The following is a 22141-nucleotide window of genomic DNA, read 5'->3' as shown; positions in this document are numbered from 1 at the left end:
GCCCAATGAACTTCCATTAGATTATGTTATCACGCAGTGGCGGATGGTATTAATGTGGGTCTGCCATGGTGAATCGGCAGAACTACAACATTCCAAAGATGGACTACAAAAAGCACATCTTAGATACTTTGCCCCATGCTTTTTTACTGCGTTACCTCATGCAGGCAATATAAACAGCTCCTTCACTGTCAGGCTGCTTCACCTGTGGTGTGTGAAGCAGAGATACTGCAGGTCTTTCCTCACTGCTGCTGTCAGACTTTAAAATCAACACCACTCCCTGTAGGCAGCACATACCAAAAGTGAAAAATTGACTCCTGTGCAATCTCAATATTTGTATTTAGCTGTTCAATATCAATATTTCCTATGTGCAATGCTGTGAGTTCAGCCACCTAACTTGTCTATGAATAAGCTTTTTTACTGGTCACTTATAATATCTTGTTTTGTTTTTTAATTGATGTTTCTTGTTACAGCTCTATCCCTTTGATGCTGTAACACCGCAAATTCCCTCGCTGTGAACTAATAAATGATTCTTTTACCTTAAATGTGGACAACAACAAAATATGATAAAATCAATCATAGCCAATGTTGGAATTGAAATAAAAAATAAATCAAGGCGAACTACAGGTCTGCTTTTTCTGCACCATGGAACCCTGCAGTGTTGGGAACAATTGTAACAGAGTTCTCTAAAGGCCTGAAGGGGAACATTCTGGGCCTGTTTAGAACCAGTCTCTACCCCTCTCTTCATTCCTCCATTGTTCTCCCTGCCCTCCTCTGTAGGGGCCATGTGGAAGCTATTCTCATGTGTGGACCCCAGAACATGGAAGCAGCTAGAGGCAGCTGCACATCACTGTTAAAATGGCAGCGCAGTCAGTCAGGCTGATTTAGAACAGAGATACACTAGCTGAAGCTGTAAAACGGTTTTAAGTGCAAGACAGGAGTGAATGAAAGGACTTTTGTTTTCAAGACCCCATGAGTAATGTGTCCAATTTTCACCTCCCTTTGCATCCTTGTATATGTTCTATAGGTGATCTCTGTGGCTCACAGTCCTTTTTATAATCGAATGACACAGTTTTGTTTAATAATGATTATCCCAAGGGCTACGGAGGAGGAGCAGTTTGAGGGAGGGTGTTCTGCTTAGCGGTAGAGAAGAGAGGAGGTGTAAGGGGGCAAGGGTGAATGGGAAACAGACTGTGAGGAGAATCAAAGGGAATGGGCATGAAGAGAGCATTACACAGTTGGGCTATAAAAGAGTTGTTACTTTGCCCAGAACACACCAGTGTTGGACAGCTAGGGCGGAAATCTGAACTTTCTTGGATGTAATTGCAACACAACTTCTGGATCAAAGCTTCTATGCTTTGTACATCATCCGTCATTTGTTTTAGCATGTAGCTAGTTCAAACAAGAAAATCATTTTTGGGTCTAACCTGAACCCTAACATTACCTGCTGGCAGGCAGGTACGTTTTAACAGGTTTAAGCTGGCAACAAGTACAGTTTGACTGAATTCCACTAGAGACATATTTTAAATATGAAGCATTTTGTGGGGAAACAATGAAACATTATACAGTAGGTTATATCACTGCTTCAGCACACAAGAACAGATAATAGTGAACCATTTAAAAGTCTCCATTAATCCCACATGTTACTTTAGTTGTTACACAACTAGTGGAAAATAAGAACAGCTGGGCACTATACTGTAACACTGTCCCTGAACCCATTTGAGGTTTGGGGGGTGGCCTTCCTGTCTATACAGAATTGTAGGGTGGTCCTCCAACCTCGACCCCCTTATCTCACCCCTGCTCCCTGCACTGGGACTGCTTAAAGGCACTTCTAATGAACTAGTGTTTACATAGCAGCATGCACAGAAAACAGGAGTAAAATATATCTTGTTCTGTGAGTGCAGAGAGGTTTACGGCTACACCCAAGTGGTTGATACCCACACAAAAAAAAATACTCCTGATTCATGTTTAGTCATACATTTGGGTGGGTGGGGTGTGTTCTGGCATCCTTGTAAAAGTTGAATGATTATTCTTTTGTTGAAGGCGAATGTTTCAGACGTGTTTATGAGCACTTTATAGTCTGTCATGTTGTGTAAAGTACGTCAAAGTATCGATGAATCACTGACCTTCAACCATCATACTTAACCTTGGAGTGTGATCACAGCCATTTGCCGCAAATACCACACTTAAGAGTTTGTGAAAACCTCCAGCATTGCTATAAAACCAGTAATGAGAGAAAGTAAAAGTATAACATCAGTATGTGTGTGAGTGTTTTAATAGTATTTTTTTCTTCTTCTCATTATCCCGTCCGTGTTTTGTTTGTTTCTTCTTCTTTCTTTGTTTGCAATTTCTGTGCCCCATGTTTCCTTCTGCCTTGTTCTTGGAGGAAAGCACAGAGGTGGTAAATGATTTTGAGTAAAGAGGCCAAAGCATGTAAGGCAGGTCGCCCTGCATGGGAATGTAAATCAATGTCTGAGTCAAGGTGGAAAAAGAACAAGAGAAACAGAGAGAGACTCTAATGATTACTCCTGCAATGTTGAGGGATTAATAATAAGTTTACAACCATCCCTCCATCCCCAGGATTATTTACTGTCAAACAGGGGTCTGTTCAGCAAGATCAACAAGAGAAGAGGATGGAACAAATTCATCCCTCTCCCATTTCTTCTCTCTTTTCACACTGCTTCCTGTTACACAAAGGATCCTCTGTGAGAAGAGATGTTGTGTGGCAGGGGAGGGGGTGAGCAGGGAGTTGGGCTGGGGGCAAAGGGGGGAACTGTGTTGGATGATGCTGCACTGTTGGCTAGAAGAATGATCAAAAAACCTGTCTGGCTCCCGCCTAGCTAGGCAGATAGCTAAAACAACACACAAGACTGAGTGTCATTTTTTCAAGCTTTAAGTGTTTTAGCCATTTTAACATTGTATTGCAATATACAATATATGCAATATATATATATATATATATATATATATATATATATATAAGTGTATTCTTATCCCCATAAAATTAAAATATTCTTAATTTTTTAAATTTGGAAAATGTATACTCATTTCATCCAATTTCACTTATTTTGCGATCAATGAAGTCTCCCCCTGCTGGCCATTAGAAGGGATGCAGGTTCAAAGCACTTCTGCATTAGTTTCACTCTTCAGGCCAATGGGTTGGGCTTGACTTTCGAAAACCAAAATGGACATAGACCTACTGCAATTCTGACATAATTTGAAATAAAAAGTTCAAATCAGGTCATCAGTTTATATTCTCTGGAAGCTCTTTTTTTGTTTAAAAAAAAGTGCACTAATATCAACAAGCCATGTGTGGCTTATTCATGTCTGATTTTTTTTCTTCCCAAAAGCACTGCTAGGGTTTAAATAGTTGTATTGGTGAAAATGTACTCGAAACATGCTCCTGTATATTTGATGCTTGTATGGTGAGTCCTTATGAGATAATTGCTAATATTGCCCACAAATCTATGTAGCCTATGCAACACATGCAAAATGACTTCAATTAATTAACACATAAACACATGTTTCCCTTGTGTCCAGCAGTTGTTTAATATTTTGTGTTGTATTTGATCAAATATTTGCACATTTTTGACAAGTCATTGCTTTCTAAGCTAGGATACTCGGAGATGTGAGTATTTTGGCCTTTATTTTTGTTTGAAATAAGCTTAATATGAGTGCTAATAAGTGAGAGCCTTTTCTAAACATCTGCAGAAGCCATCTTAATCAGAGACCCGTGGGTCTGTACTCAGTATACTCGTACCCAGTTTTTCCCCTGCGTTTGGCTCACTAAAGGGGTTTGTTATGTCTAATCGTTTACAAATGAAGGAACTGTTCTGGAGTAATTACCGCTCTCCGTTAAACACATGCCTTGAAACAAATCATACAGTTTATCTTGAAACCATTTCTCTTCAAGTCCTTACCTTCACTCTCCAACAACATATGGTATCTATAACTTGAGTGTACTACCGACTTGGGAGAGATCTACACTGCTTCACTTGACATGCCTGTCCAGCTGTTCTGTGAAATTATTTCTTCATTGCTGAAGATTTTCTGGTTAACTGACAGTTTGCAGCTCCTTATGTTGAGTTTATATTTGATTCCCTTAAGTCCTTTTTACTTTTTTTTCTGACAATTTTTAAAGCATCTTCCAGTTTTGATCTACTGATCTTTTTTGGACACCATCTGTTTCCAATCTGCAAATGGATACTAAAAGCCCACTTTTTGAGTTCTAAGTGAAACGTAAACACCATGCTGGAGAACTGATTGAAGCTGATGTGTGTCTTTTATTCACAATGCCAGGTGGCTGAGTGACCCCGCCCATGTCCTTGGCCTGAGCTCCGGTTGGGACCCTGAAGTCTGCATGGATTGTATGACTTTTTACGGCTCTTTAAATCAATCATGAATAAAAAGCACATGTGGCTGCAGTGCTAGCTCCTGTGTTATTCATTAAATTGGTAAGGGTGCAATAATTTGCCATGAATCCACCCAAACTATCTCCCTAGCCTACTCTAGCCCTTAATATCGCTGTTGTCATTTGATGCTGAAATTTCCTCTCGGCTAAAGCTGTTTTCCACCACATTCTGGCGCCTGGCCTCACTATGGCTCAATAAAGCATTTCAAAAATCAATGTTTCTCTTTTATTTCAAATCCAACCATAGATCTCTTTAAATACTATAAATTGGGTGATAATGATTTCACTGCAACAAAAGGAAATTGAGCTACGAAACCTCAATACTGTATTTTCTTCAAGGAAAGTTTTCCATTCACACCTGCATTATAAGATATTCTCCTTTTAAACTGCACAACTTTTAGTTCAGTATTTTTCCAAGACATCAGGTCTAACTTATAGTTCAGGAAGGGTCGTTTAATGTACAGATGAGTAATATAGAAGAAAATAGCCTGCAGGACCCTGTAAAGGGAGAGGAAACCAGTAATCATTTAAACTGTGACACATTATGGGTCACACTAGTACTAACAGTTTTTTTTGCACTTTTACCAGAAGAAACCGAATGCAGATTGGCTTCCCATAAGTGATGAATGTACATATTTCCCGGGGCAACTGTAAATTCTCTAACTGTGCCAATGTGGTCTGTGAATGCATCCCAGAAAACCTAAGGAGAAATGTGTGGGCTTTGACAACATACTGTAATTACAACAAGGTTTCCATGGCGCCGTTTTGTTTATCTTTACACAGCTCCATCAGTATGGAATTTACAGCTCTCCAACCAAAACATTTAAGGAGACATACTGCTATTGCTTTAGAGGACGCCAGTGCTCTTCCAACCCATTTTACTACGGATCATGTTACTGCTAATATTTTGTTGCAAATAAAATGTACTCTATAGATCCATTAATTTTCGAATGAAAATCTATTGAAACAGCTTTGAACTTGCCTACAGCAATTCGTCCCAATCACATACACATACCAGACACATTTTGGCAAAATTCCATGTACGCAAAATGTCAGTGTGCTGACTAAAATAACTCTTGAATGGAGTTTAAACTAAAACTAGTGCTGTGAAATATTTAAATAACAATAGTAATAAGTTGAAATGAATGAGGCACATAAATTAATTCCTGCATGTCAAAGAGTATAGAGTTAAATGTTATATGTCTGCACTGTATTACCAGAGAACAATATCTTAAGTTTTGCAAGGATAAAAGCAGACATAATGTGCACTGTGATGTAATCACTACCTAAAGCAAGTTTCAAGTTGGAAACCATTGTCACTGTGGGATGTAGAAAAAACCCCATTGCTGTACAGTTCTAGAGCCATTTGAATTTGTGGTTTGGGGCTTTATAAATAGATGCATAGAATTGACTTGATTTGCCATGATTTGTAGTTGATAGGATATAAATTGGTGGCATGGTGGGGCAAAACATAGCACTGGTGCCTCACAGCAAGAGGGTTCTGGGTTTGAACATGGCCCGGGGCCCTTCTGTGTGGAGTCTGTGGTTTGGGGCTTTTTGCACGATCTCCCAGCTAACAAAGAGAGAACGTGCAATTCTCCAAGTACTCTGGCTTGCTCCCACTGTCGAAAGACATGCATGTTAGGCTCACTGTTAACTCTAAATTGAATGTTGATGTGAATGGCTGCCTGTCTCTGTGTGTCAGTCCTGTTATAATCAATCTGTCCAGGGTGTACCCAACCTTCACTCAAGGTCAGCTGGGATTGTCTCCAGCCCCAATGTGACCCTGGATAAGGATAAGCTATTACAAAATGGATGGATGACAGATTAAAAAAAAAAAATCTAATCAAATCAAAACCACACACTCAGTTTTGTCTTGACTTCATTAAAAGCACAGCAGAATTTGAATGTTCTATTGTCAGTAAAATGTTGAGAAACACACAGATATAACTCTGGCAGGTTTTGGCATTTCTTATGTAAGAACATTTGATGACGACCTTGTCATCTTTTCCTCTTTCCTGATTCCTGTTAATGATGGCGACTGTGTGCCTATGTGAGGGTAGCATGGCAGTCTCCATGTGTTACTCACTGTGTTATGGATACCCAGACTCCATTAGCTCACATCAAACACAGGTCAAATGAATCCAGTTGCTGCTTCCAGTTAAACTTCACTATGCATTCAAACCATGGGCCATTTGTTTTGTGAGGGCATGACTCATATATACGTGTACCACTCTGAGTCATGTGAGGTACTTTTGGGGTGTGTTCCGTCAGTGACGTGTGCATGTTTTTTTGTTTTTTTTTTACAACAGATGTTGTTATAAGAAGAGTGAAAAATAATAATTATTTCCATTACAAGCCATCTGCATCTTCACCAATCTAATAAAAAGAAAAATGACTGTAAGAAATATTAGTAACAGATATCTATTAATCTTTCTGCGGCTCCATGAAGATTCAGTTTTTCAAACGTCAGCTTAAAAAGCGGTGCTTTTACAATAAAAATCTTCACGTTTACCATAGCGATCCTCCATGATACATTGAATTGATTAAATCAGTTCTGTCAAAAACTTAATTATGGTTGCTGACAGCAAAACCCCTGCCAATATCCAGGCTTCCAATGGTGAACAGTCGTCCTCAATGACATGATTTAATATTGTGAGCTGATATGACCGGTGTGATTTCTCAAGTTGAGAAAGTGCAATGACTCTCCCACAGTCCTCTACAGCTGCGGCTAACATGGAGCCATACACCCACATGCCCCCCCGGTGAGAGCTTGGCAGCCAAGTGAACGAAGAAGGCAAACCATCTGATGGAAAGACAAAAAAATGAAACAGAGAGAGAAGCAGAAACAAATGGCTGCCTATGACACAGCAGAATTTAAATACTGAATCAATTACTTAATGATGTAAAATGTCTGTTAAACGGTCTATATTCTTATTAATTACAGTTTTTAAGTGATACATCAATATGACTCAAACTTGGCTTGGATCTCATGACAGATATAAGACAGATATAACACTCTTTGGAAAGGTTTGAGAGTGAGAGTGAGAACTGATTCACAGTTGGCTTCTTTTATGTACTTAAGATGCCAAAAAAACAGATAATCCTCAATCCGGATGTTTTGCAAGTTCAATATAGTGCAGCCTCATCTGAAAAATAATTGGATGAAGATACTGGGTGGAAGCAGTATTTAGTGTTTTAAGTACTAGGTTGCAACCAGCTGGTGAACATATAGTGGAGCATTTGGCAGCCACAGAGCCAGATATTCCCTTCAGGAGTTGGTGGTGACCAAATACAGAGCTAAAACAGAGGGAATATTGGACTTGTTTTCATCAGACCCAGACCCACAACTCCAAATGAATGCTATAGTTATGTTGCTTTGTAACTACTGGATGTGTAATATGTGAAGGTGCATTGTGTAATCCTTGGCCATATGCTCCAAAACATATGGGACAGTATTTCACCTTGTGCAAGAATAACTTGACACTAATTGCAGCGATGACACGGTTCAAGATTGTGTACAGTTAGACATGCAATAAATCTTGCAATGTACTCATTAATGTGTAGGGAATTTTCCAAACTTTTAATCCTAACTTTGCATCACATCGCTGCCTCCGCTGAATGAGTAGTCTCCACTGGGTGGGAACCAGACATTGCAACAGTCTCTTTATCGTAGGGTCTCAGTTTTTGATGGTAGTCTTAGTTTTAGTTTTAGATGTAAAGCTGGTGATTGTGCTTATTTCAGTAGATATCTCTGTAACACAAAGTCAAAACTGTAACTTACTGTCACTGTTTTTACAGTGATAAAGTACTGAAGCAGATGTTCCACCTCTGTGTGATGGTAGCAAACCAAAGACAATAGGGAAACCAAATCACACCATAAATGTCCCTCACACAAGAAAATAAACAGCCTCTAGCTAGACACAGACATCCATCACAAGTTCGATAAAATAAATGTCACTAAATGTCAAGTGGTTTTTCATTCACTTGGCTGCAAAGAATAATTTGAACCTCCTGGGTTTTTTTAACTGCTGCATTTTGGCTTGTGTGTTTCCGTATCAAAGCCAGCAGATGGACGACATGTCCTGACACCCAAGCATAGTTCTACTTTTTCTGCTGCCACTGCTGCCCTGGCCACCATTCAGTCACTCCACACAGATGGCACTCAGAACGGCCAGAGAAGCCAAGCGAAGGCCACCATGTGTGGAACCAACTCTACACGGGATCCGATGACAAAGAATACCCATTACAAAATGCAAAATGAAACGTTCCTTTGTTCCTCCCAGATCTGATATGGAGGAGATGAGACTGTGACACACCAGCTGCGTGGCGTCAGAACGCCTCTGCTTACGTATGTACTCATTTTGCTTTCTCATCCAACAAAGCCACTTTCGCACTTCATCCTTTCCTTGCCGCCTTATTACCAGGAGCGAACAGCGTATTATCCCTACGTCATCTTCAGAATCGTTTCCAAGTCTAATCACGTGTTGTACTGGAGCAGATAATGAGGACCACATGTTTGGCTGTGGCTAATGTGCATGAGGCTTACATGGGATAACCCATGCTTGTTCAGCTTTGACCTTTTCCTGTCCAGCCTTATGGAAAGGTTTATATAAGAGACTCCCAAAGGTCCTGACTGTCACTTTTCGGACGACATCCTCCCCTTATGCCTCCAGTGGCCCGGGACCCGGGGAGCTGCTTTATGTTAACAGGAATCGTACCACCCGTCCAAGAGCTGGGAGCTGAGGCAGCAGAGAGCCAGCTGTGAATGCGCTCATGGCCCTGAGACTTGGCTCTGACGCAGCAGACCCATGAAGGAGTCTCTGGGTGGGACTCCTCTCAGCCACAAGACATTCAATATACATCTATACAGGATAGTACATTCTGTACTCCCAAATGTGCACATATGCAGATGCACAAGATTATACAGTATTAAGTATTAAGAAATAGACACACATGTTCTTACTAATGTGATATGGAAAAGTGCTATTCATGAAAATGCCAATACCAATCTCCAGGGCTGCTTGTTTTATAACTGAGAATCTCAAGTATATTGCATGTGTTAGGTCAAACCTAGGTCTTTGTATTGAGAAATGTCTACATTTGGAATGTACTCTGTAAGTTCCTAAATGTAGGATTTCAAAAATGTTCTCCGTTTTCATTTCAGTAGCTTTTCCATCTACCATTTTTATGAGACACATTTTCAATTTGCACATTTAACAATTGGTGGTGGAGGTGGAAAAGATGCTGTATCGATAAAAGCAAAATGCCACAGAATGCAATAGAAACAGACTGGGCGAGTTAATCATGACATATATAAAGCATGTGAATCAGATGTCCACTGAAGCTTTCACTACATGGAAGAGACATAAAATGACGGCAGACCACAAGATCAGATGTAGTGGTCCATCATGTGATGCCAGTGGGGTCAAGAAGACTTTTCTCATAGACTTACATTAGGTAAGAGACATCTATCAGTGGATAAAGATGTCACAACCCCTGAAAAAATATTCATTTTACTATCTCAATTTAATTTCATTCAAGTTGAACCTTTTTAGGCTTCATGTGCCATTCAGCTACTTTCATAGGAATGAACAGGGCCCCATTTCCAAAGCTGTTTTCAGTTCTTTTTACACATCCATGGAATAAATACATGGAGCAAACATAATTGCCACATTTCCATCACATTTTTACATTTGGCAGTCTGTTTGAATGTTGCTCTTGAAATGACATCATCTTATAGCACCTTCTACTTCATCAGTTGCACCTAACTGGAGGATTAGCACCACTCTCACCTCGATGAACCAACACCTAAAATTTACTGCACAGTAAGTAGTGAATGAAAACTCGCCTGAATTTGCATTTTCTTTTGCTGATTATTCTGAAATTATGCTACAAAAACTGTATTATATTTGTAAGTAAAGCCTAACCCTGGCCAAATCCTAGCATCCATGGTTTCAGGCCCAAAACAGTGCATAACTCATGTTATTGATTTTCTAGCTACTGCACTTTGCCTTTGCAGGGCAATATAGTCAAAGTTTATTATGCAGGTCTTCATCTGGACAAGTCATCAGCAAAGACGTTCTACTGGAGTATAGAGTCCTGAATCATCCTCTTCAGTGATGATAATTCAAAAAGATGGTCAAAAATCTTTTCCTTTACTCTTGTAGATGAGCAAGACATGCAGATGGAAAAAGGAAAAACCCTTACCTCTTATGAATTAGGCATGTCATTGTTAGTACTGCACGTATCTCCCTTTATGCAGCTGGTAATTACCAGCAATTATGTAACATTTCATCATTCGTGTGTTTCATCAGCAGAGAACACTAAGGAGTTCTTATGTTGAGCAGAAATCCCACAAGTACAAGCAGTCTCTCCAAACCCACTGTAGCTCTCACATGAACTGCCAAGCCTTTTCAAAAACAATTATGTTGACTACCCAAATATTTACATTTCCATAATGTGGCTGAGATATCTGTTGATGGATAGGCAACATATGTTAAGCCAAGTAACACTTTTTGATGATTGCACTGGTTACTTTTACACCTCTGTTGTGCATGTACTGTGTACGTACCCTGCACGAGCACTGCCAATTTTCCTGCAACCTATTCTTCTTTTAATTCTTTTGTCAAGCAGAACTGAATAGGCATTTTGCAACACAAAAGTACATTTTTTCAAACACATGTTCACACATTGTGCTCTCACAAATGATTGGTTGCTGGTGGGGAGGAAGTGCTCGCTTTTAAGCAGCAATCTTGCCCTTAACAGTAAAATTGCTGTAATTGGGGGCTATACGCTGCCTTTGATATTCTGAAAGTATCTCACAGATGCTGCCATAGGTGATTGCAGCTCTGGTTTAAACTCACAGTCTGTGTCAGGAGAGTCTTTGCCCTCTCACTGGGGCCATGTATGTTTATAATTTCCCCCTGTGTACTAGGGCCTATAGCTGTCTTGCATAACAATTCCTTAGATCTCCAGAGGATTGGAGGCAGGGGCAGAGAGGATGTGCCCAGGGTAAGCTTGGACTGTAGAATATACAACAGGGGGCCCACCATGCACTCTGTTGACATCTCTGCAGGGTTTGAAGGATTGGCAGACGGGGCAGAGGAGAGAAGGAGAGAGACAGAAAGAAAGAAAGAAAACAGCTTGACTTGTCCCAGCTGTAATAACTCCAGTGATGGAGAGGTCCAGAACAGCATCTGCAGCATGTCGCTCCACTCCCAGCCTTGCCATCTTTCAAAGACAATCCGGACGGCTGAGAAAACGTTTATGAGAGACCACACAGCTTCCCTGTGCTCACGGCTGGTCGCAAAATAATTTCCTGACCCCTTAGCGCTACTCTGCTGTCTCTGCTCTGCTACAGCATCAGAAGAGAGTGAGTGAAACTAGTCACAAATCACAGCAGCGCTGGAAGTTTCTAACTGTGGGGAGGGTGGGCATCAGCTGACTTAGTCTCTTACTTTCCTAGTTGCAGATGTTTATAACACAACTTTAAACACTTTCAAATACATGTTATCTTCAGAATAAATGTGATGGGGAAAAGACAGAAAGTGAAGACGAGTGTAAAGTATGACTTTACTTGAAGGCAGGCCTACATCATTTTTATTACCCTTTTACATTTAATGGTCTTGAATCAAATGTACATATAAGCCAACAAGGCTGCAAAATGAATACGCACCACTTTTATCACTAGTGTGTATGTGTATGGCCAGAGGGAAGAGTTCTGAGTTATGCATGACAATAATATTTAACTTATGGACATAAACTCTGATATGTGTAATTGAAGCCTGATAAAGAGACCATAAAACAGACATAATTAAATGGGGCGTAATCCAAAATGAATCAGAGTTAATAGAGTGAAAACATACCAAGTCTGCAAGTCATGGGTCAATGGATGTGGTGCAAAAATTATGTTAATGCTGGAACCAATATATATCTGATACATTTGTTTTTTTTTATCTAACTTGTATAAACCTTATTGCATTTCATTCATCATAGATCTTTTTATGACTCAAATTCTATCTAATGCACTATTCTCTGGATAATGACTTACAGGTTAATTGTCTGGAGTCTTGCAGTATCCTTCATTCTCCCAAGAGAGAGGAGGGACTTTTTCATAAATAATGTGGCAAAGGGGAGCCAGTATAGAGCTGTGCATGGTGATGGGCTGAGGGGAGGGGGAGTGGTCTTAACCATGTAAGGCTTCAATAAAAGGCACTTGTCTGGACCACTGAGGAGCCCAAACTTTCCAGTAGCACCACAGGCGGCTGCTGCACAAAGACAGACAGAAGGAGGGGCAGCTAGATGAATAAAAATTAAAACAGAAGAAAAGTTCTTAAAGCTAACATTTGGCTCTCTTAAAATATTTAAAGCTTAGATAACTTAGTGCAGTTTTTTTCTTAGGAAGTCTTATATTTATAATTTTATTGCAGAGGGCCCTTTGTGTGAGAAAAAAAGAAGAGAAAATGATGAGTCTGCTGTGCATCACAATACTCTCCCTCACCCTGGCTGGCAGTGCATACAGTCTGCCAACAGGCACTCCTCCACCACTTGCAGGTAAGATAAGATTCATGTCAAAAAAGAAAAATGTTTGATATTCAAGTGTGTGGCTGATTGTGTGTGTCTGTTTCCATATTTTTTTAATTAATGTGTGTGTGTGTGTGTCTGTGTGCATGGAGAGAAAGAAGAACTGCAGGATGAGCTGTGTAAGAGACCTGAGCAAAGTGGTACCACAGCTCAGGCTTTTAACAACTGGGTCTTTGTAGCAGTAGGTAATAGAGGGGTCTCTGGGGTAACACACACACACACACACACACACACACATATACACAGTGTCATTCACCACTGACTCATTGACTTGCTGCATACAGAACACCACAGCATGAACTGGCTTGTGAACACTGTAAATCACCCTGCCATTCATTGAGACTCACTGCACACACTAATGAATGAAAACCGCACCACTAATACTACTGGTTGTACTTGAAAATGCATCACAATTTTCTCAGTGGCTGAAACTGGGCTAGTAGGATGTGTCAATTTGTAAATGTAAATTCTTAACAGATTAACAGGAATTTCCCACAGTAAAGTCTTGACCTTTTGTCAGTTTTGTCTGTCTTTTTATCAGTCTCTTTTATCTGTCTGTCTTCTTCCTGTGGCAGACAGAAAAAGAAAATCTAAAAACACCTTATCAGGGAGATTCTGCACTCCATCATGAGGCTGTTATCATTCAAATTCACACCTGTCTGCAGGATGACACACTGAGACCATTGCAACCAGAATAGATCTACCGCTGTGGTGGAAAAGAAAAGTTACAGTAGAAGCTCTCATGTTATATATTTCATGCGCCTTCAGCAGCCCTGCAAGCTGACTCAGTAGATGTCAAATTAGGGGTGTCTCAGCTCTCTCTCTCTTCCAAGACGGAAGGAAATGGTTTGTCTGTGGGGGGAATAGTTTCTGGGACGAGATGATGCTGTTGTATCCGAATACTGGAATTGCTGCCATAAGCCAGTGATGTCACGTGTGTGTGTGTGTGTGTGTGTGTGTATGTGTCTGTACAGTATAAGCTTATGTTTATACATGACCTCACTGTCTGCATTACGTGGAAGCATTGGCTAGGCTCAGGCCAGCTTAATCATTGTTCCATACAGTATAGCTTTTATTGGCCATATGAGACGTGTATTCTCTGTCTGTCCACGGGGCGTTGCCTGTCCTTATACCTACTGACTCAATCTGGCACTGGGCGCTTTTGGAAATCCGCCATGGTAACAGGCAGCCTGACAGGAGCGAAGTTAAGATTAATGACCCGCAGCCAAACATATAGAGCCCCATGCTGAACAGCAGCCAAATGACTCTGTCTTTCCCTGTGAGGTAATAGTCTGTTAAGTCTAATGCTCACTGTAGTTGTTGGTTACTGGGGCTTGGCCCTGTTGCTAGGGCTGGGTGGGAAAGGGAGCTTGGGCGGAAATGGGGCTGGGGCTGGGGCTGAGTAAAAATTGTGGAGCCATGTTTGGTGCTTTTTTATTTGTGTTAATTCACAAATGATTCTATACTATACATGTGTGAAGACTGCATTTGTGATACACACCCACTCTGTGTTAGTTCTGGTCCTGCATGACAGAGAGCAGGAAAGAGTTTATTGGAATGACTGTGTAGGAGTTGGCCTGCTGTGTTTGTCCCAGCTGTGCTTGTTAATTCTTTCTCCATATTGACACAAGCGGGCCAGCAGCAGAAGAGGACAAAGCTGTGGGATAGTGCAAAGCATCTCATGTCTAGCTGCTCTGTCAGTGGGTGTGGCACACACTGATATGTGCAGTGTCTGCTCTCTCATCATCCCCTTTCATAGAGAAGGGATTTGAGCCAATTAAACATTTTTTTCATTAAATAACGTAAAGCATTATGCTTTTTTACAACATAATTACACAGTTGTAGTTTGGGAAAATATAGGTCACTGAGTAGAATTGGACAACTGTAAAGTTGTTGTTAATTTACAGTTCTGTGTTACAATGAAGCAGATGGTTCCAATCACTCGCTATTACAACCTTTAACAGAGTGAGAGAGAATTGTGCTCGGTCATAAAATGGCAGTGGGTCTTGGCTGCAGCTGTGGGGCTTTTTTATTGTCATGCACATGTGTTCCTTTACTTCTTTGCTGTGTTTTTGCTTCCAGCTGCACTCCAAAAGAGATTTTAGATAGAAAACGTTCGGAATTACTTGACGACCCATTTTTATGTTAAATGTGACAATTTGACACGACCTTTGACCTCGGAGAGACTTATATAAATAGGATGTGGGTGAGGTGTGACAGAGAAAAGAAAGGCTTCCTTCTCTTCCTGAAGGGCTAAGTACACACACCAGGCTGTTGCTTTATGAGTGTGGTGTGCCCTGCATGGCCGGGGCCGCATTCTCCCGTGGGACATGTCTGCTACTACAGGAGCAGGAAAGAGCGTGGAATTACTTTGAACATGCATGCTTCTCTGTCTGCTTCTACTGCCTCGCAGGAACCATTATTTTGAAGGTCCAGGTCTGGCTGCTGCAGAATATATGATATGTCTGAGAGAGTTCCCTGTTATGCTTTCATTAAGTGATCCATGAGGTATTAGGTCAGTATGTAAACAGTAATCATTCCAAGCTTTCCTCAGCATTATGTTGGCACTACCTCCTCCCTGCTTCCATCTCACATTTTAGGATTACAAACCACATAAAGTGGGTAGTTCTTGTCTGTGTTCAGAATACTGTTTCCATAAGACAGTACAATGAACCCCTTTATTCTATCAAGTCTAATTTCCTTAGTAAGATTGAGAAATTTGGAAAATTTTTGTCTCAAATTTTGGGTGGCATCACATCTGGCGAGCTGGTGATGACATCATCCTCGGCTTCACCTTGGCCGGAGCTTTTGAAGAGCAGTTAAGTCATTCTGGATCCCTCAGATTTCAATTGCACTTCATGCAACTGCTACCCATGCAGAGAATTTATGAGGCATGGTGAAGTTGTGAGTCATTCTTCACTGACAGAATGGGCAAAGAGAACTCTTGCCCAGACTGCTTTTAAACACTGCTTTCGAGGACATTAGTAATTAGCAGTGACAAAAAAGGGTGTTTCCTAGCTCGTAAAAAATGTTGTTGACCGGTCCAGAGGCCATTGAGGCTACTGGGTGCAGTGACTGGGTAACAGAAGATGTCTCTGGCGTATGAGGAGGTTTGCAGACTTATGAAAGAAATGAAAAAATGGAAGGAAAAGTGGCATGAGGTTGGACTGAAGGGTAGATTAGGTCTGTCAGCAGTGCTTCTGCTAATTAAATCCTTCTGCAGGAGAGCTCAATACTAATGATCCAAGCATCACTGAACAAAGTCCAGACACGCGTCCACTATGTGGTTAGAATAGAGGATTGGGACAGTTTAGGCACGGGGTTGATTAGAAGTCGTTTCAGTGTCACTCCTCGTGTGTGTGTGTGTGTGTGTGTGTGAAACGTTTTTCCTGTTGAGGAGCCAGTGACACAGTATTCCAGTCATGGCTCTAGTGTTGCTGCTCAAAGCGAGGCGCCTCAACACAAACGCTGGCATCCTCAGTCAGAAAGGAGAGACAGCCTGGTTCGACACAGTTCATCCATACTGAGTAAGTGGGAAGGAAATAAATCAGAAACAGACCAAGGATTTTTTGTGTGGATACTAGACATGGCAGCAGCACTGAACTAGGATTCAGCCAAAAACTGCTTGCTTCCATACGTTTAATAGTTATGCCAACTTTTATCTAAAAAGGCAGTTGATTTGGGCTACTCAGTTATGTAATTAACGTATTCTTTTTTTCTAGTCCTGTGTGTTGCAGGGTTTGACTCCACTTACAAGGTTGAGTGTTCAAGGCTGTACCTGCGGTGATTGGGGTCAGGGGTTATGCACATCCATCAATCTGGTGCTTATTTCCTCCTGGCACAGGCGACCCCTTAGTAGTTGGGGTCCTCTTAACTAAGCAAGCCCTGTGAGGTCTAAACAAAAAGGTCAGGGAGATTGTGGGAACCAATGGTGAGACACAATTGACCTGCTGTTTAGAGTTAAAGGGTGGCCTAGTTTAGACAGGCGTGCCTAGATGAAATGTAATGATGACAGCTAGATCCTGTGTATCACTAACTATATTATCTGCTTAGTTGTTATTCACTTGGTGTCCGACATTCTTTACACAAATCAGATGGGGCAGATGAGAGATAAGCACTTAATTTTTAGGGTTAACGCAGAGGACCTTAAGGTTTATAAGTGCCAGGAAAGAGAGTGAAGAGGACGATTGGCTCCGGGGGCTCAAGACTGGATGGTGTCCAATACTCTATTTAATAAAGCAAACAGGATACACCCTGACTCTTTGATAGTTCTGTGTGAGAGAAAGGTTTTGCATGTATGCCGTGTACAGTAATACACACATGCCAGAACATGCTGTGGAACAATTATGTCCAAAAAGAAAGAGCAATAAAGAGGGGGAAATTGAGAAAAACACTTTTAGGGGATTTTTCCTTTTTTGGTGCTTTCTCAAACAGACTGCATTAGTTTCATGCCAAGCACAAACTCAAAGCAAACATTTCTGGATGCAATCTTTGAAACCAATCTGCAAAATATAGTTGTGATTTCTATAAACATTACATCATTTTTACAGTATAAGTCCAAGTCCTATAAGCTTAATCACCACCAACCCCAATAAATTTATATCATGTTTCCTTTTTCCCAGTTAAGGTTTTGGCTGAGCTGGGTGGCAATGTCAGCCTTCCCTGCCGACTCCTGTCCAAAGACACGATGGCTAGTGTTGGTATCCGAGTCAAATGGACCAAGGTGGCAGATGATGAAGCGATGAATCAGGATGTGCTGCTCTCAATGGGATTCCACAAAAAGACCTATGGAAGCTTCGAGAACCGTGTCTTTTTGCCGGAAACAGACAATGAAGATGCCTCCATGATAATAAATGACATCTCCAAGGATGACATGGGAAAATACCGCTGTGAGATCACCAATGGGATGGAAGACACCGTGCAAGAGGTTATTTTGGAAGTGCAAGGTGGTCTCACTGATGGTAAATCCTTTTTTTTTATATAAACATTGGCTTAGGGGTGGGCTTTAAAGTATAAGTTATTGCATCAGCTGTGATTACATTAGAAGTTCTTTCACCAGTCATTTTATATGTGTCCTTTTCCTGTTAAAAATGTCTGATATAAATCATGTTTCTCAACATGGTTTTTGTTTCAAGTTATTGAAAACATCCAGATTAGCTTTTCTTGTGGAAATAGAAAAAGAAAAGAACAGACAGCTTGTGCTGATTTATCCAAACCGCTGTAATGATTCAGCTATGATCTTGAATACTGTTCAACTTCAGTAAATAGAACCACATTTTCCTTCTTTTCCAGCCCACATCCTCATATATCTGATTGACTCAACATATTTCATAATCCCTACATTGTCTTCCTTTTAAAATGTGCCCTACAAAGAGAAACTGCTTTTCATGCAAGTTAGGTTTATTAACATATTCATACATAAATCCCTGGTAACGGGCATGGCGACACACTAAATCATTGCAGTGTGTTAGAGCTCCTCTGTACCAAAAGGGCGGCTCCCACCCACAGTTTGTTGATAGTTTTTCACATGTGTGAAGGATCAGTCCGGGTGGAGGCTGGACACGCATATGTCATTTGAGACAAAATATTACCATTGTGCTACTACAGCTGTTAAAACTTGCTAAATCTTTTGGCAATCACAAAATAAAGTTGCTAATGTTTAAAACTTGGTGTAAGGAATGCGGCATCAAGATAGGAAATATCAGAGCATTTCTGCAATTTAGTCTTCTGCATCATGTGCATATTTCTCTTGAATTGGATTGTACTGATGTGTCGATTCACTTTTGAATTATTATTTTACTACTTCTTCTTGGATTTGTGCAGTTAGAGCAGTTCAGAGTACTTTGCTTTGATCTTTAATGCAGCAGAACTTAACACCTAGTTTGCATTAAATAATCTTTTCTTCCAAGCACAAAATTAATGAGTTTGCAAAGTCTGGCCTCTCGAGACAATTGCTGGCATTTTGCAAGCTGCTTGGACTGGACTTAAAATAATAATAGGCACATACACTAACATAAAACTAAACACTAACTGAAAGCTTGACATATAATCATAATCATTTCCCCCCTTCATCCACGCTCAGGTGTTGTGTTCCCATATTCCCCAAGCATGGTCCGCTACAGCATGAACTTCGAACAAGCTGTGCAGGCCTGTGAGGGACAGAATGCCTCTGTAGCCACCTTTGATCAGCTGTTTGCGGCCTGGGAGAGTGGCATGGACTGGTGCAACGCTGGCTGGCTGGCTGATGCCACTGTGCAGTATCCCATCAATACCCCCAGAGGGCCTTGTGGTGGCACCGATAACGGCCCTGGTGTCAGAAGCTATGGCTCCCGTAACAAAGAGAACAGCAAATTTGACGTGTTCTGCTTTTCTTCAGAGCTCAAAGGTGAGTTTCCATTTGTTTATTCATTTTCTTGACTCATGGTTTTGTTAAAATTGTGCTTTGTATGTAAAAATGCAGGAGATAAACTCACAGGTACTTGAATTCTGTCAAGAAAAGTGTTTCTTCTTCTCCTAACTGTCTGTTTTGCTTTCTCTGCTGTCAGGGGATTTCTATTGGCTGGTGCAGCCCGACAGGCTGACCTTTGACGAAGCTGTGCAGGCGTGCATAGATGATGGTGCAGAGATCGCCAAGGTGGGTCACATATACTCCTCTTGGAAGCTGGAAGGCTACGATCGCTGCGATGCTGGCTGGTTGGCTGATGGAAGTGTCCGCTACCCCATCTCCAGGCCCCGCAAGAACTGCAGCCCCACAGAAGCTGCAGTGCGCCTTGTCGGGTTCCCAGACAAGATGCAAAAGTCTCACGGTGTCTACTGTTTCAAGGAGGAGCAGTGAGGCAGTAGGTCAGAGTAGGGAAGCAATAACCACCAAAGAGCAGCAACAATTACAACCAATAAAATCACCATAAAGCGATAAGCTTCTGATCCTAATTAGCATGAGCTCAATACCTTTCTGAAACTGTGATAACCCTCTTTAACTTTAAAAAAACAAATACTGTACACCTTACTTCCATATGCAATGAATGACAAAATATTTTGTAGCCATTAAGTTTTGTTTTTCTTTAACTGTGCATTCATTAATTTTACACAGACTTTTTGGGAAAAGGCAACAGTGTTAATGTATGAGTGATGTGACAGAGACAAGAACTTGATGGTTGTGAAACATGATCTAAGTTTGGTTTGTCCTCCGCAGAATGATCAGATGTGTGAAGTTCTAGATTTAGAGCATTTACGCTCATGTGCAGATGACATTTGCTGCTTTAAAATTGATCTTAAGAACGAAACGATGTGATATGTTATGCATTTATCAAAAACAACGTATCACATCAAAGGAAAACCTGAATTACAGAGTCAAACATACTACCACTGTTGAGCTATGGCTATGTGATATTGCAGTAAGTATTCAACTGGATCCTCCTTTATTCTGAGTTTAAGCTCTTTTTTTCCACCCCTAAACTGCAGGATGTTGTGATCAAATTTACTGTTTAACAAAGAAAATGAATGTAAATGTCTTAATGGACTGTGACCTATTTTGCATTGATAGCTCCCATTACACCAACTCTCAATTACAATTTGAAAGACTTCTACTATTGTAACCATATGCAGTATGTCTGTTTTAACAAAATGTGTTTTTTAATTACTTTTAAATGTTTGTCACTATAGTTTTTATGTTTAGAGTGTTCAGATTCTGTCACTTGCAGATATTTTATTACGTTTTTGGAAAACAATACAAATCAGCAAAATTTCAGCCAGATTGTGAATGTTTTCTTCCCCTTTTGCCCTGATTATAACTTTTTTTTTTACCAGTTTTTAACAGTTGCAGAAGATATACAATACATCCAATATCACAGTATTTACAAGTTCAGTTTAGAAATGTGTGGGCTGAATCCACTCTGACTGCAGTTTCATAAATTCTCCCCGAGGTTGTGAGCTGTAAATGGTACATATCCACTGGCACAGTAATACTGGCAATCACTCCTGAATAAGGAATCATTAATAACCATGCTTTAGTGACTGAATCTGAATAAACGTTTGGGAATAAAGAATCAAAACCATCAAAAACTCATTTTAGTGTCCTGTGGACCCCATGAGCATGTTTTTGGACGTACAGATCTGGTAATAATTTGATATGTGTGCTTGACTTTTTCTAACCCTGGGCACTGACATATGGTACTTACTGCAGGTTACATGTGGTAATATGGTGATGCATTGTTTGTAAAAGCAAAACTTAAAAAATGTCTCTCACAGTTGTGCATTTGTATACACTTGTGAAGGTATTTTTGTATCTTATCACCATGTACCTTTTTCAACAAAGCAGTTTGGAATAAAAAAAAATACAACTTTCAAAACAGTCTTTGTCTCTTTTTCAATAATGAACATTGTTACATTGCTGGAAACAATTCAACATGCATTATGTGAAGACACAGAGCATTAAGCAGAGATTTAAAACAGTATTGTTTAAGATGCCAAATTAGGGGCCATGTATCTGGCATGAACCCATGTCGCTGAGAGGATTTAAGATTAGACTCTCCTCACAATTATTTATTCTTTGGCATTTTTTATTCAGTGCCAGGCTGCCAGCCCACCACTAAGTTGCACAAAGGGAACAGTAACACAGTGCTTAAGAGTGCCAGTGGGAATGCATGGGAATGGGGTCAGATTTAGGTTGATACAGCAGTGAAATGTAAATGTGTGTGTTGGAGAAAAGTCCATTGAAGCAAGCTTTTTGTTCAATGGACACTGCAGTAGAAGACACGGAGAGATGCAGAAATGTTCTTTTTTTCAGCATAGAAAAGTCTATCAGTGATTCTGAATTCTCAACTAAAATCTGAGGATTTTCTTTTGCATACTTGTGGCAGAATGCAAGCTTTTCTTTGTCTTGGGGTTTGTTTATGCTGGAAGCACATAGTTAAATGGATGAGCAATTGCTCTTGTGGGCAACCACTGTGTCATTGCCAACTGATTTTGCAGGAGAATTGCTGAACATCTTATTGGGTTTACTTCGGTGGTTTCAACAATTCAAGTGTTGTGCTGAATATCAGCAATTCTGACAATGCTACATCCCAAAATGCATGTCACTCACAGATATCCACCTTCAGTAACACGTGACAGGAAAACAGCAGAGTAATGAGTGAATGATAGACACTC

The 22141-nt window shown here is 40.5% G+C and overlaps 1 protein-coding gene across 1 annotated transcript; it reads left to right on the top strand.

Annotated features, from left to right (window-relative positions):
- Positions 1 to 12698: 12698 nt before the first annotated feature.
- On the top strand, positions 12699 to 20607 carry LOC131974328 (hyaluronan and proteoglycan link protein 1-like). The gene is made up of 4 exons (XM_059336586.1): positions 12699 to 12964; positions 17617 to 17955; positions 19077 to 19379; positions 19540 to 20607. The coding sequence occupies exons 1-4, from the start codon at positions 12874 to 12876 to the stop codon at positions 19827 to 19829; spliced, it is 1023 nt and encodes a 340-aa protein (XP_059192569.1). The 5' UTR covers positions 12699 to 12873; the 3' UTR covers positions 19830 to 20607.
- Positions 20608 to 22141: the final 1534 nt, after the last annotated feature.

Source organism: Centropristis striata, chromosome 7, assembly GCF_030273125.1.
Source record: "Centropristis striata isolate RG_2023a ecotype Rhode Island chromosome 7, C.striata_1.0, whole genome shotgun sequence".
NCBI classification, from domain to species: Eukaryota; Metazoa; Chordata; class Actinopteri; order Perciformes; family Serranidae; genus Centropristis; species Centropristis striata.
The sequence above is the reverse complement of the archived record's forward strand: the minus strand, read 5'-3'. Positions and strand labels throughout refer to the sequence as shown.